The sequence below is a fragment of the Acanthochromis polyacanthus genome, chromosome 1 (genome assembly GCF_021347895.1).
Source record: "Acanthochromis polyacanthus isolate Apoly-LR-REF ecotype Palm Island chromosome 1, KAUST_Apoly_ChrSc, whole genome shotgun sequence".
Lineage (NCBI taxonomy): Eukaryota > Metazoa > Chordata > Actinopteri > Pomacentridae > Acanthochromis > Acanthochromis polyacanthus.
Window position 1 is genome coordinate 26460555 of NC_067113.1, and position 20639 is coordinate 26481193.

General features: G+C 40.7%; 1 protein-coding gene across 3 annotated transcripts; it reads left to right on the forward strand.

Moving 5' to 3' along the window:
• Positions 1-2818: 2818 nt before the first annotated feature.
• On the forward strand, positions 2819-18017 carry LOC110972943 (polypyrimidine tract-binding protein 1-like). 3 transcript variants are annotated; one of them, XM_022223326.2, is made up of 16 exons: positions 2819-2937; positions 3707-3760; positions 4028-4055; positions 7969-8029; positions 8185-8357; positions 8783-8929; positions 9135-9305; positions 10087-10197; positions 10427-10607; positions 10768-10848; positions 10980-11137; positions 12544-12577; positions 13635-13727; positions 14162-14378; positions 14692-14769; positions 15048-18017. In XM_022223326.2, exons 1-16 carry the CDS (start codon positions 2930-2932, stop codon positions 15178-15180), a joined length of 1728 nt encoding a protein of 575 aa, XP_022079018.1. In that variant the 5' UTR covers positions 2819-2929; the 3' UTR covers positions 15181-18017. The 3 variants fall into 3 exon arrangements, with proteins under 3 accessions (XP_022079018.1, XP_022079011.1, XP_051806265.1); XM_022223319.2 differs by having other exon boundaries at positions 2822-2937; positions 4025-4055; XM_051950305.1 differs by lacking the exon at positions 2819-2937 and adding an exon at positions 3232-3508 and having other exon boundaries at positions 4025-4055.
• Positions 18018-20639: the final 2622 nt, after the last annotated feature.

The following is a 20639-nucleotide window of genomic DNA, read 5'->3' on the forward strand; positions in this document are numbered from 1 at the left end:
AAACAACTTGATGTTTTCATTTCAGACTAGAAAATGCTTTAAGACCTTTATCAGTTTTTGCTCTTTTTGATCATTTTATCGTCTCTTCTTCTAAAGTCTAACTGGTGTCTTTTCAAATGTTTTGTCTTTAGTTTGATTCTTCTTAAATGTTTAGTTTAGCTCTTTTCTCACCTTTTATTCTTTTCTAATGTCTGATTTTAAAATGTTTTGTCTTTTTAATGTTTAGTGGTTGTTTTTTTAAAAAATGTTTTATGGGCTTGTTTGAAAAATTTCCTTTTCTTTCCCAATGTTTAATTTTTAGATTAAATCTTTAAGTTTTTTCTTTTTAAATGTTTTTCCACCTTTTAATGATTTTCTTTTTAAATGCTTCATTGTATTTTCTGTTTAATTCTTATTTAAAGTTTTATGGTCTTTACCATTTAATTTTCTAATTAAACATTGAATTTTTTAGTTAAATGTTTTGTTTTTTAAAGGTTTAACAATCTAATTAAATGTTCTGTATTTTTTAAATGATTAATATTCTTCTTGTTTAATTGTATTTTTTAAATTATCTAAAATATTTCATCTTTAATGTTTAAAAAATTGTTTTAATTTCATAATTCAATTTCATATCTTCTGTTTAAATATCCAATTAAATAGTTTAATATAATTTCATTGTATTTAATGTTTGTCTTTTTAAAAGTTTTATTGTATTCAATAATTTTTCCTTTGTACTAATTGCTCTTAATGTAGTTTATTTCTTTTATCTTTTTATTCTGTCAAGATTTTAACCTTAAAAATGGAACAAACCCTTAAATCACAATAAAAATACTTCTGTTGTCACAATCATGAGTTAGTCAATTATTCAGTTTATCAATTCAACTTTATTTGTTTAGCACCTTTCACACATGACAAAATTCAACAAGCAAATAAAAAAAACTAGGCTAAATCTATGATTGAAACTCAAACATACTGTATTTTTAAAAAAAGAAAAAGATTTGACATGGTACTAATATCTGTTGTGTCCAGGGGATGGAGGGAGTGTTTTGAAGTGTTCTTGGGCTCACACAGTAAATCATTTAAAATAGAAACTTGATATTCAGTCTAAGGAAACTGCAGAGCAACAGAAGAATCAACAATATCTCCTGTTTTCTCCTTTAATGAGTCGACTCTTCTGGTGCTTTCAGACCAAAGAACTACAGACTCTTCACAATCTGGTCAAACTCTTGGTACAGGACCTCACCACACGGGTCAAGAAGGTTTCCTTCTCATTTCTACTCTGAAGCTCACCTCTTGCTCAAACAAGTGTTTCTGCTGCTCTAAAGTCTGGTCTTCCTAAACACTCTCAAAGTCTCTTCTGCTGCAGGTTGCTTTGTAGAACTGTGACAGAAAACCTCACTAAACCACATAGAGGGGCCTCAAGATAGTCGTCCAAATGAAACCGTACAAAAACCAAACTAGCACAACCCAAACACTAAAGTCTCCTACAGCCTACCAGAGAACCGAAATCGTGCGAGAGCTCGCGTCATTGGCGCGAGCTATCGCACGATTTCGGAACAAGATTTGCTTTCTAGCGTCCTGAGATTTGGATACAGACCACAACAAAGAGCGATCGCCAGGTAATGTGGAGGTTTTCGTTCACTTCTCATGTCTAGTATGTTGTGGGACACTCGTTGAGACTATCTGAGCCGGTCAGTGTGGGGAAAAAACCACGTTAGGACGGACTTTGACGCGGGGGGCAAGTAGCCCGATACTTTTCGCTAGCTGAGCTGCTAGCTGAGCTGCTAAGCTGCCTGCCTGGCTAAATACTGGAGCTATGTCAAAAATTCATTTCTCCATCACTCACATGTATGAAAAGACATATGAAAACAGACCCCAGGTTGAAAAAAACCGAAGTTCCCCTTTAAGAATATGGAATATTGCTACTGTTTATTATTGTTCTCAGGTTTACTGTTAAATGTATAGAGTGCAACTTACTGTATTTTATTGTATTTTAATATTTACATTACTGCACAGAACATTTAACATTATTTTACCACAGATCAAAGGTACAGATTGTTGTTGTTCACTGTGTATTGGGTAGTATTCATTTTGATTTAGACTGATTAGTATACAGAACCCGGTGATGTTTATGGTATACAGCTGAGAACTAGTTGCGAAAAGTACAGAATATTATTTCAAATTTTAGGTGTGATAATTGTCAGTAAACATTCTAAGAAGTGGAAATTGACAGGGTTGTATATAGTGCTGTTCTTGCATAATATTTGTCACTTAATTATCCTCAGGATACTGTCATTGAGCTTACCAGTTTTACATAACAATCAGATGCTGCAGCTAATGATGCTGTAATTCACATAAACAAGGAAACAAGTCCATCATAATGTGAATGTGGACAGTCCAAAATGAAAAGGTCATGTACAGCTTTCCTATTGGGTTAGAGTAAAAAACAAAACAAAACATGAAAAATAGTTTGCCAAAGTGAGAGGTCGGTAGTAGATTTAATTTCTTCTTACAACTTTTCGGTGCCCCCCCCCAATAACATATCTCTTGTACTCCCCTGTGCCCCCCACTAAAATTAATCTGGATCCTCCCCTGATTTATGTATGATTCATATTAGATTTTTATGAGAAACTCCACAATCTTCTCTTTTTCTCTTTTATTTTATTCGTTTTGAGTCTCAGACTGCATCCTTTCATCACTCAGAACGCCAACAATAACAACCTCTTGATATGATGTACTGGAAATTTGCCGCGGCGTTTCTTTTTTCACAAAATGATGGTCGTCTTGTCCAATCGGAACTCACGCAACGGCTTGTCCCCGCCCCTTTTTGGCTCTTGGAAGTGCCTGGACTAATCAGCGCTCGCCTCCATGTGTTCAGCCATTTTGTAAGAAAATCAAGCAAGTCTGCCGCCCTACCTTCGCTTCAGACCTGCAGTTTTTTTCTTGTGCAATGGACGGGTAAGTGAAAAGAACCACACTTAAGACTTACATTTTAAGCACAAAAAGACCTCGGAGTAACTTATTTGCTTTGTTCGGTCGCTTAATAACGCGTTCTGATTTCTAAGGCTGCTCCGGTTAACCGTCAGCCTGGGAAAGTTTACTTGGAACAGTTTTTTTCATCAAAACATGCAACAGTTAGCAGGAGCGCAAGCTAACTAGCAGCGGCTAGCTACTGCTAGCGCCACTTGCTAACATTAATTAGTAATGCGAGTCGCTTGAGTTAATTTATCGCTTTGTGTAAGCGGCACTAACTGTAAAAATACATAACTTAATGCGAGTGAAGATGTGGGGAGATTTTTTAATCTAAGGAGCTCACAGTTTGTGTCGCTCGCCAACGCAGCCATTAGTTACCGTTGGCTAACTGTACCTTTTGTAACTTGGTTTCACGGGAACTCGAGCGCTAGCTAAAGCAACGTGTCTCATTTCCGCATTCATTTGTCTGCGGAGTGCCAGGGCCATGTTGAAGATGTCTGGCCTGAACATTATACGTTGATTGAATCAGACTTCTCCACCGAGTTATCTAATCTGGGTAGGGTATAAAATAGCGTATTGTTTAAACAAGCCTATTCTACTCTTTTGATCACCTGATTTTTGCAGATTGAGCGACTTTCGGAGGCAGCACCAAAGCTGCCGTGAACTCGCCTTCAGCGTAATTTCATTTGTTTCATTTTTGCTTGTACTATGTGGTAACTGAAGTTCACTTGCATTTTGTTTCAATCCATTACAGCCGCCTAGACGCTGACTTGTACCCTCTGGGATCCGGCTACGTCCCTGAAATTGAGTAAGTGATTTTTGAATATTTTTTCACGAAAGAGTTTTTCTCTAGTGCTTTTCTGAATCTCAAGCTTCGTGGTGCGTTTATCTTTGGATGAGGAAGTTGGTTTGCCTTTAGATGAACAGTACTAAAAGAGTAGTTTTGCATAAACTGCGTTACCACACTGTTACATGATCTGCTGTTATGCAGGGTTGTTAAAAATGATCCCATTTTCGATTGTGTTTGGTTTTCTCTGATCCCCACACTAAAATCATTATTTCTCTTTCGCAGCAGTGTCCATGACATATCAGTTGGCACAAAGGTAGGCATTTTTGTTATCATCTTTTCTTTGCAGATGGATTTATTTTTCACTACCTATACTGCAGAACGAATGCAAATAGGTAAACTTAGTGTGTGTAAATGTTAGACTCTCTACATGCTCCTTGCAGAGTACATTCTGGAGTTGCAGACTCGTGAGTGCTGTTGAGTGTAATTTCGGTTAAATATTTTGTCCGTTTCAAATTCCTGTGGGCTTTGTAGTTTAAAAATGGCTCCTATTGAGGTGTATCATTTTTGGAAATGTTGCTGTTATTAGCAATGTCTTTTTTTCATGAAAATAGCCAGTTTTCATTGTACTGATCCTTTATTCACTGTGACAAGACTTTCTAGATATGCAGCTGAATAATTTTTGTCGAATAATAATAATTAAGAGGCTTTTGACAAATCAGAGAGGAAATGGAAAAGAACTGGGCTTACAATGGAGACTTCAGACACATAGTCTGCCAGTTTGCAAGCGCTTCCTCTGTAATTACAGAACTGCTGCCCAAAGCCATTTCTCATGTGTAATGAGTTTGCAGCTGGAGAGCAGCTTGCTTTTTAAACATTATGAAATACAGCCGAGTGGTCAGCACACAGAGGTTACAGCTCATGTCAAGACTGTGGACATGGAAGATTTGATAATTTAGTTAGCATAGATTTTCTGAGGTGGGGCGTACATGCTTTCCTGTTCTGTGTCTGTTTGCCTGTGTGACTGTTGAAATGAAACTTCCTGTTGTTTATTTTGTGCGTTCCCTAATAGTCTGGTGGCCTTAGAGGGATATTAAGAAAGAATGTTAAGAAAGCTGAATCCTGCCCTGCTGCCTGTTATTTTTTTGTTCAAGCTTGTTTTTAGTACAAGACCGCTCAAATAGTGCTAATAAAGCAAATGGGCAGAGTTTTGTCCAATGTGAAATCTTTAATGTGAATCGTCCCATATAATTTATTGGTATCTACTTTCTTTACCCACCCTCTTGGGAAAATTCAGGATGAAGCTGTTGTGTGCTTACATGTTGGTTAATGTCAACATGTTGACAAAGGAATACACTGGTTTTTAAGCACACTGCTGGTTGTTAATGTGTGTACCCAATAAAAATTCCTGCTTAAGTAGTAATCCTTGGTAACATGGCTTGGGGCAGCTATGTGTAGGTGGAGTAATTGAACTCAACCTGGAGCTGTAACCATCCTCCCGCAACTGTCCTCATCCTCGCGGCCAAAGGTCTTTACACTGTTTGAACAAGCACTCTGATACACACACCCGTTACAGGGACACACCCCACCCCTTCTATTCATTTGTTTAAGGCCTGTTGTTTTTCATCATGAATTACAATACACCATTTAACGGATGCTGGTCGATACTCAAGGTTTGGCTGCTGCTGTGTTACTCTCTCCTTTTTAACTTTTCCTGTTTTCTGGATTTGATGGGCTGTGGTAATGATGATGCTGAGTTATGGGGCCCTGCCTTGCTGGAATCTGTAATTATTCCGTCTGGGCAGAGTGTCTGGCATTCCGCGGTCACATTCCTATCTCCCCCCTCCAGCCCCCTGGTGAGGCACAGCTCCCAGCCCCCTCCGCTGGTGAAGGCTGATCACAGGGAGCAAACATGTTTGTACCTGTGATCTAGTACTTTGTACTTTCCCTGAAGGTTTACCATCCACCAACTCCCCGCCAAAACCCAAAATATAGTTGTTTGCAGATGCTGGTATTGACAAACCATCTCAATTTTGGTTTTCTTACAAGATCACTATTAGCTTTTTCCCTACTACAAATGCTCCAGCAGAGTTGGCAAGCCTTTATTGTTTTTCCTTCTCTTCTGATGCAATGCAAACCAGGTGTGACTTGGTGTATGGGGCAGGGAAATTGCCCCTTAGTTAGTGCTTCTGCTAAAATGAAGTTGAAGGTGCTGCCATTGTGAGTGGAAGCCGCTCAACAGTTTCAGTATGCGAGCCAACAATGTGTCATCATTCTCTGAAGGTTTCTATTATACTGTCAACATCTAGAGCAAACAAAGGATGTGAACAAGTCGAAGCACATTTATTTGGTTTTGTGTTTGGAAAAAATGGGTTTGGAGCTCACTGTGTTGCGGTGGGACGGCAAACCATTTATAAGCTCTGTTTTTGTCCTTTTGGCTGTCGAGCACACTCCCTCCTAAAGCTATAGATTGTAACACGATTCTCCATTTTGTGTGTGACTTGATGTTCCTGCGCTGTAGAGTCTTAGCTCTGTGGTTATTATTAGAATGAGGAAGTAGGATGACAACGTCCAGCCATGGAACAGTAACCTACAGTCCCCTGGAGGAAGTTCAGTGAAACCCTGGAAACAGGCCTGATCTTGCTGCTCTTCCTGTTTGGAGTTGGTCTGCTGACTGATAATGTGACTCTGCCCACCCACTTCCGGCGAGTCTTACTGGAGCCACTTCCTTTATTTCTTGCGTCCGCCCTCTGTACATTTATTAAGAATTAATATATTTATTTTATTCCTTTTTTGTTACATTTTCTTCCCACCAACTTGAACAGACCACTCTGTTTTTACCATTGGTTCAGAATTCTAGATAACATGCTGACTTATTGCTTTAAATATTAGAGCCATTTCCCATGCTTCCTCCATTAAAATCAGTGTTTAATAAGCATTTGTCCAATCATTGTTTGAGCTTGTAATAGTCTGACTTGCTGTCTGTTTTGTGTCCTTGCATTTGGATTTACTAAATACACTTTAGTAATTTTAGCTCAATAGCTGTATTCAATTTATGTCAAGATTTGACAATGTGCCAAAGTGGGAGGCCTGTGAGCCACAGAGGAAAAACATAGAAACACCTATTTTTGCTGTAGGCTATTGAATTGAGATTGCAGACCCTGTTAGTGTGAGCCACAGAGTGAGAGTGACACACAGCCAAAACCATCTGCAAGTCAGAGTAGTTTATGCTACTGTTGTCAGTGCTCTGCTTTCATAGCAACTGTCTCACTACAGAACACTGTGCCTCTTATAACATTTAGAAGCACCACCAAAGGCTTTTTCTCAGATAACTTTATCCCTGTCCTTTGTGAGCAGGGTTTGCCGCCCGACTGGGACCACCCCCCACCTCTGCATATTTAGATTTGCAAGGTGGAGAGGAATGCGACCAAACCTGCATGACTGGTTGTTGCTAAAGCGCCGTGGGGCTCTTCAACTCTCAGAGAGTCCTCGGGGCTCCATATGAGTGTGCTGCCGTGTAACAATGCTCCTAGTCTCAGCCTGAACAGGACCTTCATTGTAGAGTGTTGTAGAGCTTAGGCTGCTGAGCCACTTCTTGTGACTGCAATACTTCATCTCGCACAACCACAAACACACACACAACCATGAGAACAGCCCTGAAACAGCACTTTATATCTACTAAAGAGAGAGAGAGAGAGGCTGGACAAGGCAGACAGTAAACTAGTGTGGGCTGGAAGTGTCCCCATCTTGTTTTGCAATGCAGAGGGCTTCAGTTTGTTATCCTTCCTCCTAATGACTTGTATGAGAAGATGGGATGTACTGGCTGCCAGCTGTTAGGGTAAGGTCTGACTGCTGAATTCTGTGCCTCGAGCTGAATTGTAGCGGTTCCCTCTTCAGTGTGATTAGCAGCAAAACGTGATAATTTTTCAATGCAAGTGAGAATGGCCCGTCGTTACTGCGACTTTTTAGCTAAACAGACTTAAGAATAGTATGAAATAGGATGGGATGTCAAATAACCCTGCTGACAAGCCAGGTCGGGGAAATCTTCCTGGCGAGGAAGGTGGAGTTTTTCTCAAGCGTGTTTGCTCGATCCTCTTTTGGTTATCAGATTACTTCCTGCTTTATCACACAATGGCTCAGTAATATGAGAACTGTGCTCTCCACCTGCCATGCTGTGCCTTCACTGGCGAATGCACTGAAGTGAACCATTGTTTTCTTTCCGTCTGCAGAGGGGATCCGACGAACTGTTTTCTTCCTGCATATCCAACGGACCCTATATCATGAACTCAGGTAGGGGGGTTGCCATGGAGGGGTGAATCCTTTTTATTGAAGTGCTTGACGTGTCTGTGTTGTTTGTGTTGCCATGACGATCAATCCATTATTCAAGAAGAAGCAGGGCCTTCTGTTCCCTCCCTGATTGTATCTGCTTCTGTTTTCACTTGCAGCCAATGGCAACGACAGCAAAAAATTCAAAGGTGACGTCCGCAGTCCTGGTGTTCCGTCACGTGTGGTCCATGTACGCAAGCTGCCCAATGACATAAATGAGGCTGAAGTTATAGGCCTGGGACTGCCCTTTGGGAAGGTCACTAATCTGCTGATGCTCAAAGGGAAAAACCAGGTAAAGAAATATAGGTGCAGATCTGCTCACCAAACCTGTGCGACTTGAAATCCTAGGCTTGGGACAAGGGATCGGCTTTCGAGCCTTCAGTCCTGACCTAAAATGCTAACAATGACCCTTTGTTGCATCCTTGTGGGTTGATAGACAATTACTCATGGAGGAAGACAGTGAATCTCTTTTTATGTCTCTATCTCCTATTTTTATTAGCAGCAGTTCTGTATCAAAACCAATAAAGATGTCGGATGAAATTTGTCCAAAAAATAGGCAAACACTAATGGGTCGTGATTGTAGGTACCCACTGGCAGTGCTACTAATTATAAGTTTACAATACACATGCATAATTACTGAATAGATTTAGTAAATTTTGCCTTGGAATGAGTGTGAGAGAAACAAATTGAATATACATCTCTGAACCTCCCTTGCAGGCATTCTTAGAACTTAACAGCGAGGAGTGTGCACAGACGATGGTGAGCTACTACTCCTCTGTCACCCCTGTCATCAGAAACCACCCCATTTACATGCAATACTCAACTCATAAGGAGCTCAAGACGGACAATTCCCCGAACCAAGTGGTAAGAGTTAAAACATGCATTTCACGTCAGCTGTTAGGATTTGAGATATCATTGCAACACACTAAGTATTTAAGTGCATGCTGAAAATATGTACATTTAAGGTGCCTTACATCAGTAAACATGCACTGTTGTGTTGCACAAGGTGGTCATTTGCATTCATTCATTTATTATTGCTTGGTTTTCACCTGTCTCTGTTTCTCCTTAGCGTGCCCAGGCAGCTTTGCAGGCAGTCAATGCACTGCATGGAGGTGGGATGGCAAGCGTGGCCATTCCTGCAGATGCTGGTAGCATGGGAGGAGCAGCAACCCAAAGTCCTGTACTCAGAGTCATAGTGGAAAACCTCTTCTACCCTGTCACCCTGGATGTACTGCACCAGGTACAGGCAGCTTTTGGAATTTTGTTATTGGGCAGAGATTAAATATTTAGTTGGAGAAGTTCAAACTTTTGCATCATTTTTCTCAAAACCACTGAAGTTTGTAGATATACACTTAAAAACAAGCCACCGAAATTACCTATTTAATTAGTGGGAAGTTTTCCACTCTTGTATATCTGTGACACATTCTTGGTAATTATTTGCTTGCCAGTTTATTTTAGCCTTTAAACAATCCTTCAAAGAAGTCTTTAAATTTGGATGGTAAAGTTTTCTGGCTAATTAGTTTTATATTTATTCACCAGAGCTTTTCTTTTCATGCCTTGCATTGCATCTGAAGAATAAATTAAATGTCGTTTTTTACATTTAGTTTTTTCTTTGATTAGAAGTATATATATGCAATTAATATTACTGAGTGTGTAAAATTAGCAACACAGCTGTACAGTGCTCAGACAGATTTTGAACTATGCAAACCTGCACACACCTTGACACATATCCACTCAGTTACTATAAATAGACTTGAATATGTAATTCTTGTTATATTTGCCTCGCCTTCTTCCTCTGGTGCTACAGTATATTGCCGCGAAGTGGTTGTCTGGGACTCAGGCCCAACAATCCCAAGATGCTTTGTAAATCTGGAAGTCCTACATGAACAAATAGTGCATTGTTTATAGTGGGAATCTTGTTTAAAATATGTTCAAAGTCATTTCCTTTGTTTAGCTTGCAGGACATTTGTAATGGAATTTTTTTAAGTGTGTTATCCTAACGTCACATTTCTCTCCTGTAGATTTTCTCTAAGTTTGGTACTGTGCTGAAGATCATCACTTTCACTAAGAACAACCAGTTCCAGGCTCTGATCCAGTACGCTGATGGCATGACAGCTCAGCATGCCAAACTGGTAAGACTGGTTTAGTTAATGCTTTTTGTCATTGTGTTTCCATCTGAGGTTGTTACTATTGGTTAACAAATGACAGGGTGCTTTGTCTTTTTGTTTGTAAGGTTGTGATTACAGCACCGTTTGTAGACTGTGGGACCAACTGATTAAACACAAAACTGTAGTTAAACTCACCAGTGTGAAATGCACAACATATGTTATCCAACACTTAACGGTCTGTTGTTGTCCTCAGTCTCTGGATGGCCAAAACATCTACAATGCTTGCTGTACCCTGAGAATCAGCTTCTCCAAGCTTACCAGCCTCAATGTCAAGTATAACAACGACAAAAGCCGGGACTACACCAGACCAGACCTTCCCACTGCAGATTCACAGCCCTCTCTTGATCACCAGACCATGGCAGCTGCTGCATTTGGTAAGTCTGAGATTTTGAGACATTTGCACATTTTGTACTTTGATCGTATCTATCAATGTAATTCATTTTGTTGAATTTCAAACATCAAGGGTTTACTTCATTAAGTCTTATTTTAACTGGTTTTAAAACCTTGTCTTGTTTTTGTTTCCTCTTGATCTAGCTGCACCGGGCATAATCTCAGCCTCCCCCTATGGCGGAGCTCATGCCTTCCCCCCAACCTTTGCAATCCAGCAGGCAGCAGGTCAGTACAAAATCATAAACAAACATTTACTTGTGCAAAATCTCATATGTCTTAATGCTAAAAAATAAACTTGACACTATTTTCAATAAAATGCATTAAGTTGCATGTAATGTATATTTTCTTCCTCTTAGGTCTGTCGATGCCTGGTATTCCCAGTGCCCTGGCGTCCCTGGGTGTGGGCCATAGTGGCATGGCGGCTGCAGCAGCGGCTGCTAGCCGGCTTGGCCTGTCAGGGCTCACTGCCACTGGGGGCCACAATGTCTTGTTGGTCAGCAATCTGAACCCTGAGGTCAGTACTATCCCTAGACTTAAACTGTTCTACATCCTGCCTCTGTCACTTCAGTGCTGAGCAACATTTAATATGATACTACCTTTTGTTTACACTGTGGTTTGTGGACTTAGATGCACTTGCTCAAGAAAGCCATTGTTTTAGCCCCCCATCTCTCACCATCCCCATGTGATCAAACAAGTTGGAGTACCCTTACCACTGTTTTTAAATACAAGGGGTCATCGAGTCAAAACCTCTTCTCTTTCAGGACCTCTCTGTGTTTGACCAAACCTGCTGCATTTCTGACCTGCCACTTTGCTCACTGTGAATTTTAAGTTTATTTAAAAAACTAACTTCTTTTTTTAAAAAACTTACCATTTCATATCTTCATTTTTGTCCATTAGTTGAAATCACTCTTGAGTTGTTGGAGAGACAATATTACTTTTTTGTTGTATTTTTTTTTAAAGCAACACGTCCATGAATTCTTTTTATATAGCATGTAGAATGTATAAGTAGTATGTCACACTCATTACATTTACTGTAGGTATCTAGTCATTGCATTAAGCATGTTAAAGATTTCTTTTGAGTTTTTAGAATTATTAAAATTGATATTCAGATTTGACTGTTTTATCATATCATTTCTAAGTAATCTAAACCAACATAGCAGGTAATTTAAAAGTACATATTGTCTCTGCCTTTTTCTGTATTTCATTGTTAATCTTTTTTTCTCTTCTTTTTCTCCTAGTGTTCCCATAGTGACAGTGCATTTTAATTTAGCCAATTCTACTGTCTGAAGCACTACATTTCTTTGTGTATACTGACCTTGTTTTTTTACTTCCTTTTTCTCTCTCTTCTTTCTCTGTCCCCCCTCTCCCTCTTTGTTTTTTTGTTTTAAAACCCCTCACTTCAAATCTTGCCAACTGACTGCACGCCCCAATGACCAATTGTTCCCTCTGTCCTCCTCCCCTCTGCCACTCCTCTGTTACTACTACCACTATTACAAACACTCCTCGTTCCATCCACCCAACCCTCTTTCTCCCCTTTCCATTGTCCCCAATTTGGTAATCACCCACAAATTGACAACACAAAAACACAACATTGGCAACTCTTTGGTACCCCTGATTTTTGCCACGATCTTCCCTTCCACTGTCTTCTTTTTCTCTCCTCATCTTCATCTTTCTCTTCATCCTCTCACACTGTTCAAATCTTCTCCTCCTCTTGTCCTCTCTTCATTTTCTTCGTCCCTCATGCCTCTCCTTCCTCCATGGTACTGTGGCCTTCCTGTGGACCTCGCTGCCTGTGGCCTGCGGACATGTCCCGACTCCACTCCACTGTCCTCCACTCCGCTCCGTCTCTTTTCCCCTGTCCCCTGTCCCCTCTCCCCCTTTGGCCCCCTGCCCCGCTGCTCCCCCCTGCTGTCTCTAAAGAGCGTTACGCCACACTGCCTCTTTATTCTTTTCGGTACGTTATCATCCTTTCATCTTCTTTTTATTACTACTGTTACCTGGCGAGGTGGGCATGTCTTGTCTCATGTTGTTGGCTTTGTTTTTTTTGTTTTTTTTTGTTTTTTTTTAACCACTGATGGCTCATCATCAGGCTACAGGGCTATGAAGGGTGGGGGTGTCTGTTTTGGGAGTTTGTATGACCCGTTTTGGTTGTTGTGGGTTTGTGTGAGGAAAAGGAAGGTGAGAACACCACACAAAGCGGCAGCATTTCATTTCGTTTTGAACGGACCTGATTTACAGTCCATGGGCAAACGTTTTCAGTTTTTCATCTTCAAAGAGCACAGCCCTTCAGTAGAGAAATTGCCCCACTAAATAGAAATTTGGGTGTCATTTTGTTCGGGAATGAGGCAGGAGGCCCATGTAAATTCAAAAGCATTACCTTCAGCAAGAAGATAAAAGTCCACACTTGATTGGTTCTGCACCGTTCGATTTCTACACCATGAAAATTGGTCACATTTTGTTCCTTGTTAGGTTGATATTTTGGTGGTTGCCTTGAGTTACTCAACAACAGTACATAGAAAGATGAAATGCTGCTGCTTTTTTAGCGACTGAGTTGACATATCCCTCGGATTATGTCGCCGTACTCTTTTTGCAGTCTCAGTTACTCTAATGTAGGTATGTGCATGTTTAGTTTATTTCTGCATGTCTCTCTATTTAGGCCCTCAAGTTGGTCAAGTAATCAACTCTTTCTTCACTGTAGAGATCAAATTGATCACAACTACTCATTGTACTGCTCTTTGATTTTTGTCTTCAAATCACTACCCCTCTATCTTCTAAATGCATTTTAACAGTCATTTGAAGTTTCATGCAGAATTGAACAGAAGATTTGTAGAATAGCCTAACAATGAGTTTAATCAGACTGTTCATTTAGTGACACGATGAGTAATAATATCCCTGATTTGATTGTCTATATTGCTTTTGTTGCTGTGATTGCCTGTGTGGCTCCTATTCAGACTGTGTTGTATGCTGTCTTTGCTGCACTCGTATCGTGACACTTTCCCCTTCCTCCCTAGGTGTGTATGGCGATGTGATGAGAGTGAAGATCCTGTTCAATAAAAAGGAGAACGCTCTAATCCAGATGTCTGATGGCACACAGGCTCAGCTAGGTAGCTACACTTCAGCCTTACAAAACACTATTTTCTTTCTTTGATCTGTCACTTCCTTTGATCTTGTTTTTCCCCCTCACATTATTTTACCATACATTATTTTGAGCCTTTACTTTGTGGGGTTCTTCAGGTCTTCCTTTGATAGCCAAATGATTGCCTGTTTCTGTTGTGTTATCCATAATTGCAAGTTTCTAGAAAATATGTTAGGAAATTTAGGACATAAAGGCATGTTTGTTATGGAGGGTAGTGCTTAAAATTGTTGATAAAAATGCTGCAATTCGAATATACCGTTAAAGTATGAAAATTCATTGCACTGTTCCTTGCAGCAAACAAAAAACAAATGTGTGTAATCAGTCATAAGTCTTGTTTAGTGTTCAATTTGGAAACGATGCTTGTGTGAGGAGTTTTTAAACAACAAACGTTATGTTTTGCAGCTATGAGCCACCTGAATGGCCAGCGTCTTCATGGCAGGGCTATGCGTGTGACATTGTCGAAACACACAACAGTTCAGCTGCCCAGAGAAGGCCACGAGGACCAGGGCCTCACAAAGGACTACAGCAACTCGCCACTGCATCGTTTCAAGAAGCCTGGCTCCAAAAATTACTCCAACATCTTCCCGCCCTCTGCAACGCTCCACCTCTCCAATATACCGTAAGGACTGCTGCAAGAGCCTCATTTTCATTCTGACTCTCTCCCCAGCAGCTTTTGTGTACTAAGCTTTTTCCTTTGTAGTTCTGACTCATTTCTTTCTATATTTAGTGTTTGGGATTAAGTAGTTGTGACATTATTTTCTAAGCATGCAGCTCTAGAGGTGTGTTTGTAGATTTAATCAAGTCTCCTGTGCCTTGTTTTACCACGTCAGTAAATAAAAAGAAATATGCAAATTAGGGGATGTAAACCCACATAAATGCTTTATTTTGATTTTTGTTTTATGTTCCACTCACCCCCTCTCTTTTGATTTCAGGCCTTCTGTGGTGGAGGATGATCTCAGGAGGCTATTTGCCAGCTCAGGAGCCACAGTCAAGGCCTTTAAGTTCTTTCAGTAAGTCCCAGTCCAGTTGCATTCAATTTTCTTGAATTGTTAATCTCTTTGGTATTGAATGGTTGTCTGTCTACACAGTACAACCTTCATTGAAGGCAAAGCCAATTTAAGCAAAAGCTGCTGCAAAGTGTCATTCATTATTAGAGTCTGAATAAGATGTCTTGAAGGGGATGAAGAGAATTAACTTTTTTCAGATCAACAAAGCAAATAGCAAGAAATCTACTCAAAAGGGGCCAATATGTTGAACTTTTAAGAACACTTTTTTGTTTGTTTAACAGAAAGGACCGCAAGATGGCCCTGATCCAGATGGGCTCAGTCGAGGAGGCAATTGAGTCCCTCATCGAGTTCCACAACCACGACCTTGGAGAGAATCACCACCTTCGAGTGTCCTTCTCCAAGTCCACCATCTGAGTGCCTTTCTTTCGACCGTTCAAGTCTTTTGCCATCTGAATGCAGCTATTCTCAAGGTTGCCTTCAGTGGAAATGGTCACCATTACATACTTATGGCTGTTTCTTTGAAGAATGTTGCTCCTTTAGTCCATTTTACAATTCCCCATCATTAATAGATTTGAGTATTAGAAATCATTTGTGCTGTTTATTGGCTCTGGTTCTGATCACTTCTTCAAAGCCAGAAGGCACCAAAATATGTTGGAAGACGTAAACAGCTCGATTTCCTTTTGGTATATGTTGTCGTAACCTAGATATTTTAAATTAAAATATGGAAGAACTGTTTTCCTTTACCATTCACAGATTGACTGTTGTACATTTGTTTATAGTTGAGCTAGACATGCTGCCACTAAGCTGATTCTCCAGCATTGTGATACGAGTACATAACCCTGCATTCGTGTGCGATGCCACAGTAAGTTGGACAGACTTGGCTCAGTGCAGGCAGTAGTTTTTGTTGAACTCACAACTGTTGTTTGCGATGTTTGGCTGCATCTCCAAGTAAGAATGTAAACACTGTTCACATGCATCGGCGCAAGTGTAACAGTTGATAAACACAAACTTGCTCAGGAATCAGCAAGTGGAATCAAAGCATGTTTCTTATCAGATCCAGTTCAAAGCAGGCTGCTGTTAACCAAACCTAATTCTTGTTTTCATGAAGTCCTATGTGGGGTTCTGCTAAATGGGCAACATTCTGCATTGAAACATGTGGTTATATATCTATTGGAGGTAAAGTAGAGGCAGCTGATGAACTGTCCCTTTAGACCAAATCAATTTAAAAAGAAAAAAAAAGACACCCTCCGCCACAGATGTATGCTTATGTGGATGAATTGTATCCGCACCAGACACACTTCAGCATTCCTTTACTATGGTAGTCGTGTGGAAATATCCATTTGTGTGTGCCTTTTTGAAATGCCACTTTGAATCTGTTTGGCCAGTCAGTAACGGTTTGAGACAAAGATTTAGTGTTGGCTCACAGGCTATTCAACTTATCTCTCAGCATCCATTTTTGAATTTTATCTCACAACTACCCACCTTTTTTCCCCTGGGGATCCATACCACTATCAGAAGTCATTCAATATGGACAGATTTTTCTTCTCGCTGTCTTTATCTGCAGTCTCGTGCCTTGCTTTGCCCCAGCTTCATTTGATAATGACATGACTGTCAGAATGCCTTTTTTTTGTCCATGCCTTCTGGTATGTACCAGCATGTTAAAATGGGGAAAAGTGGCTCATTTAATCTTCTGTTTCTTCTTTTAAAAAAACTCAAATGTGTATCTTTGTATGCATATAGCCCCATTATATGTATCTAGAAACTATGAATGTAAGTCAGTTAGATGCTTAATATCCTTGCTAGGTGATGTAGCTCAGTTAGGTGTATCGTGGCAGGTGTAGAGCTGTGTTCAGCCTTCCTGTCTTACAGTCCCCTTTTACTTCCAGTCGGTCCTCTCAGGATAATGGGAGTTGGGGCCTCATTTAACCATATTACGTTTATATGTGGACACCTATATATTCATTTATCTTTTCTTTTTAATGTTAGCATTTACACGTGTAAGCTTAACTGATACGTATTTGTAGTGGCTGGGTTTGATCACTATCGCAGTGCCTTGACTCCTTGCGTTTTTATTCTGAGGCTGAAACAGGCCCGGTCAGTTGACTTTGTTTACCTCTCATTCAGGTGTTTTATCTTACCTGTCTGCAAAGATGCCTTTATCCCATTATTTTCAGGTTATCCTACCTGTGAGAGGGCAGCTTAGAGGCATTTGTCAATTGATGACAATGACAGTCTTGGACTGTGTTTAATAACCCAGTATTTTCTTTTTTGTCTTAAAATTCAGGATACCAGATTTACATGGTGTGATAGGCCTCACCCGTTCCCTGTCTGTGTGCACTTCTGCCACAGTCAGGTTATGTTAGTGCACTTTTCCTCAATGATAGGTCCAAGTTGGCACCATCACGCTGAAGTCTTATTCGTCGTCACATTCCTGCGTGCCTCAAGCACCAGTTTCCACAGCCTCGACCACTGTAGTCTTGGACCAGATACAGATGCGCTCTGTCTTCTATTTTTGTAAAAAGATTCTTATGCATGATTTAACGAAGCTTCATGTAGCTCCGGACGGTTATTGCTGTTAAGGACCAAAGTATGTTCTATCCCTGCTGTTTTGTAGTGTTGTGATTTCTTAAAGGTTTTTTTTTTCCACGTTCCTGCTATTCTACAAGACCACAAGGCTTCAGTTCCTTTCTCTGTTCCTCAGATGCCTTGGATAACAGTCACATTAAGTTAAAATGTCTTTTGGGTGACAACATATACTGTATATTGTACCCCTTTTTGTTTGATTGACTTTACAAAGAGCCTACTTTGGTAGAGGTTGCTTTAGAATGGATACTTAATTGAACCACAGTCCTAGCTGTGATGTTGACAGTGTAGAAGATTATATGCCTTTCGATTTTGTTCAAAGCTTTTATTTTTCTCTCCTTTTTATATGGGGGCGGGGTGGGGTTATTGTATGAAGCGGGGTTGATGGTTGTATATATTCATGTTTTTGTACCACAAAATCATTTGGATTATATCCACTTTACGTTCAAAACATGTATATTTTGATAAAACAATACAGACCTATTAAGCTCTCCTGAGCTGTAAAACAGGAAAAAAAAACTTTTGTAACACAAAGACATTAAACCTATCTGAACACAGAAGTGTCTCTGTATGTGCCCCACTCCCCCCCGCCCTCCTTTTGCCATTCTGATCTTGTCTCTTGCATCTTCTGCTGCCTTCAATAAATCTTTAGTTTGTTCCTTCTTTCATCTGGCCTCATTTGGTTTCTGTCTCTTCCTCTCTTTCCTGTGGTACTGCTGCTCTGTACTGGTTAACATCTTGTAACATTTTCTACATTTCCCATGCTGTTTACTACTGGTGGGTTTTTGTTTTTAATCTTTTACTGTGTTTCCAACTTCGTACTCATCCCATCTGAAACCTGACTGACTGCTCAGCTCGATCCCGTTGCAATCCCTCGATGAGGCGGCTGTCATGATTACGGCCGGGTGGAGTTAATTTGATATGCAACGCTGGATACTTGCTATTCTCTATGATCCTGAATAATCCTCCTGTGCTCCGCTTTGACCTTTTCAGTTTAGCAGGACCATGTAGACTCTCAGGAGAGCAGCTGTGTTGCTGTGGAAACCAACCACTGTGCCTCTAGATTAACATTAAGATAAAGCACAAGAACAGCTATCAGGCATATCTGGCATCCATGTTTACGAGAGATTTCCTCTGGGATGCTGGAGTTGGAGGTGAAACAAAAACCCTGCCAAAAACTCTGGTTCTGCAGCTCTTTGGCCACTAGGGGGAGGTCTTGCTCTCTGGTGGTGATCAGAGGTTGCTGAGCAGAGGTGACTTTACCTGCCACTCACACAATGTCAATAGTTAGTGGCTTAATCTCAAGTGCTTCCCCGGGCTTTCTGGCATTATACCAGTTTTTTCTTCTTCGACTTCCTTACAGAGCGGTGCAGAGGATTAACCTCAGATCTTCTTTCCCTTTTGAGAGGGGGACAAACGAGAGGAAAAAGGAGAACGGGACCCAGTGGTGTCTGTATTTGTCACTGAAAGGAGCTGGATTTGGTCGTATAAAGCCAGTAGTTTGTGGAATCGTGATCTTAAATCCAGCACCTGTGCTTGAATTCCACAGCTCTGGTTTGTCTTGTGTAATTACTTTGCGTAGGAAAGCGAATCTTGAAGGTCAAAGTAAAATAGAGATATCAATCCCAAGATGCTGTTAAAGGAAATCTTAAGAAGCATGTTTTTAGGATGCTAAAAGAAGCGGCTGCAACCTTTTCTTTTTTAAAACATGTTTGCCAAGTATTGCAACCAGTCTCTTGGCATTTCATGTTCAGGCACCTTTCTTTCTTTTTTTTAAACGTCTTTGCTGGCGTTCAGTGAATCCCTGCCAGTCAGGGAACTCCATGGCAGGAGCTTGATGCTTTGATGCCTCTTTTGATACCTCAGACCGTTGTTTACTTCTTTGCAGCATCTTACTATTTTCACTCTGCACCGAGAGTAATTTAGGGCAGAAGAGCAGTCTACGCTGAATCCTCTTCGGAATATATTGAAATGCAAAGAGATTGCATAATTGGGCGGAGGGCTAACTCAAAGTAAGACGATCCAAACATAGATTTGTGATGTTTTTTAGGTTCTCAAATTCAACTTACTGGCTCACAAAATATGGCGCTTTAATGTAGTTTTAATCTGTCAGGGCGTATTTAAGAAATTGGCAAGTGCTGCAGCAAAAGGCAAATATTTTCCAGAATTGCTCTGATGAACAAGTCACTTGACACCGAAGAAGCTGCATATGTACCGGAGGCTGTTTTACACTGTCCAAAACATGGAAGAATGTTACAGAGTTTGTGCTTTTTAACTTGTTCAGCGTGTCATCTGTGTAACCCTACTCCATCTCCTCTCCGTTTGTTTGCCGAGTTCAGACCCTTGGGATGTTCTTGGCCTCGTCCAGCACCAGCATGCATAAGGCCTAAATGGAACCATGTGGGGTCTGGGGTAATCCAACCACATCTGGCAGCATTTATTTGCATTAGTCCTGCGGTCTCTAATCAAGCAAATACTAGCAAGGCCACACAAATGCAAACCTGGTGGTTAATCAATGGGAGACAAATGGTTCAAGACGCTGTTCTGTGTATAATTTGTGACGAGTTCAGTCCCTGAGAAAAAGCTGAAAGCCTCATGTGTGGGGCTCCAAAGTTGGCCGAATGTGAATTGGGAGTCAACACCTTGCAACAACATGCATTCATCTGGTTTTAGTTTAAACTCTGGGAGATCATTCATGTGTCTGTAATTTATGCTTCTCATATGAGAGTTAAAGTGCAGCGCAATCACACACACTCAGCCGGCTATAAATTCTGGGATTTAACACCCTTTTAAGGAGCCATGCATCCCATACGCTGACTCTCTCTGACCCACATTCTTTTAGATTTAGGATCACTTAAGAGGCCTTCATATCCAACCGATGCTGTTTAGTCTGCGCGGGCTTACATGAGCTTTAGAATCACTTTCAGAGTGACACAGCAGATGTGGAGGTGAAGGGGGGGGGGGGTTCTGAGGGTGAAGGATGTCTTCGCTCCGTAGTGGCTTCGCCTTAAAAAAAAAGCCATCAGGAGACTATCCACCTGTTTACATATGCACGCCTCAGACAGATGTTGAATAATTCATCCACGGAAGGGCGGACAACATGCAGCTGTATTTGGGTTATGGGGGGGTGTATGGGTTCTCTCCCTGTCTGAATTCGCAACAGCCAAAGAATTACAGGCATTATTTTGCAGGCAGAGAAGGGCAGAGCAACAACGACAAAAAAAAGTAGGCCACTTTGCATAAAGGATGTGGCACAGTAAGATGTGACAGATGGAAGTAGAGAAACGGTT

What these genes read in the sequence shown, in the direction of transcription:
- LOC110972943 (XM_022223319.2), top strand. An exon ending in CATGGCAGCTGCTGCATTTG is followed by an intron (nt 10,608 to 10,767) that starts GTAAGTCTGAGA and finishes CTCTTGATCTAG; the next exon opens with CTGCACCGGGCATAATCTCA. An exon ending in CTGCCTCTTTATTCTTTTCG is followed by an intron (nt 12,578 to 13,634) that starts GTACGTTATCAT and finishes CTTCCTCCCTAG; the next exon opens with GTGTGTATGGCGATGTGATG.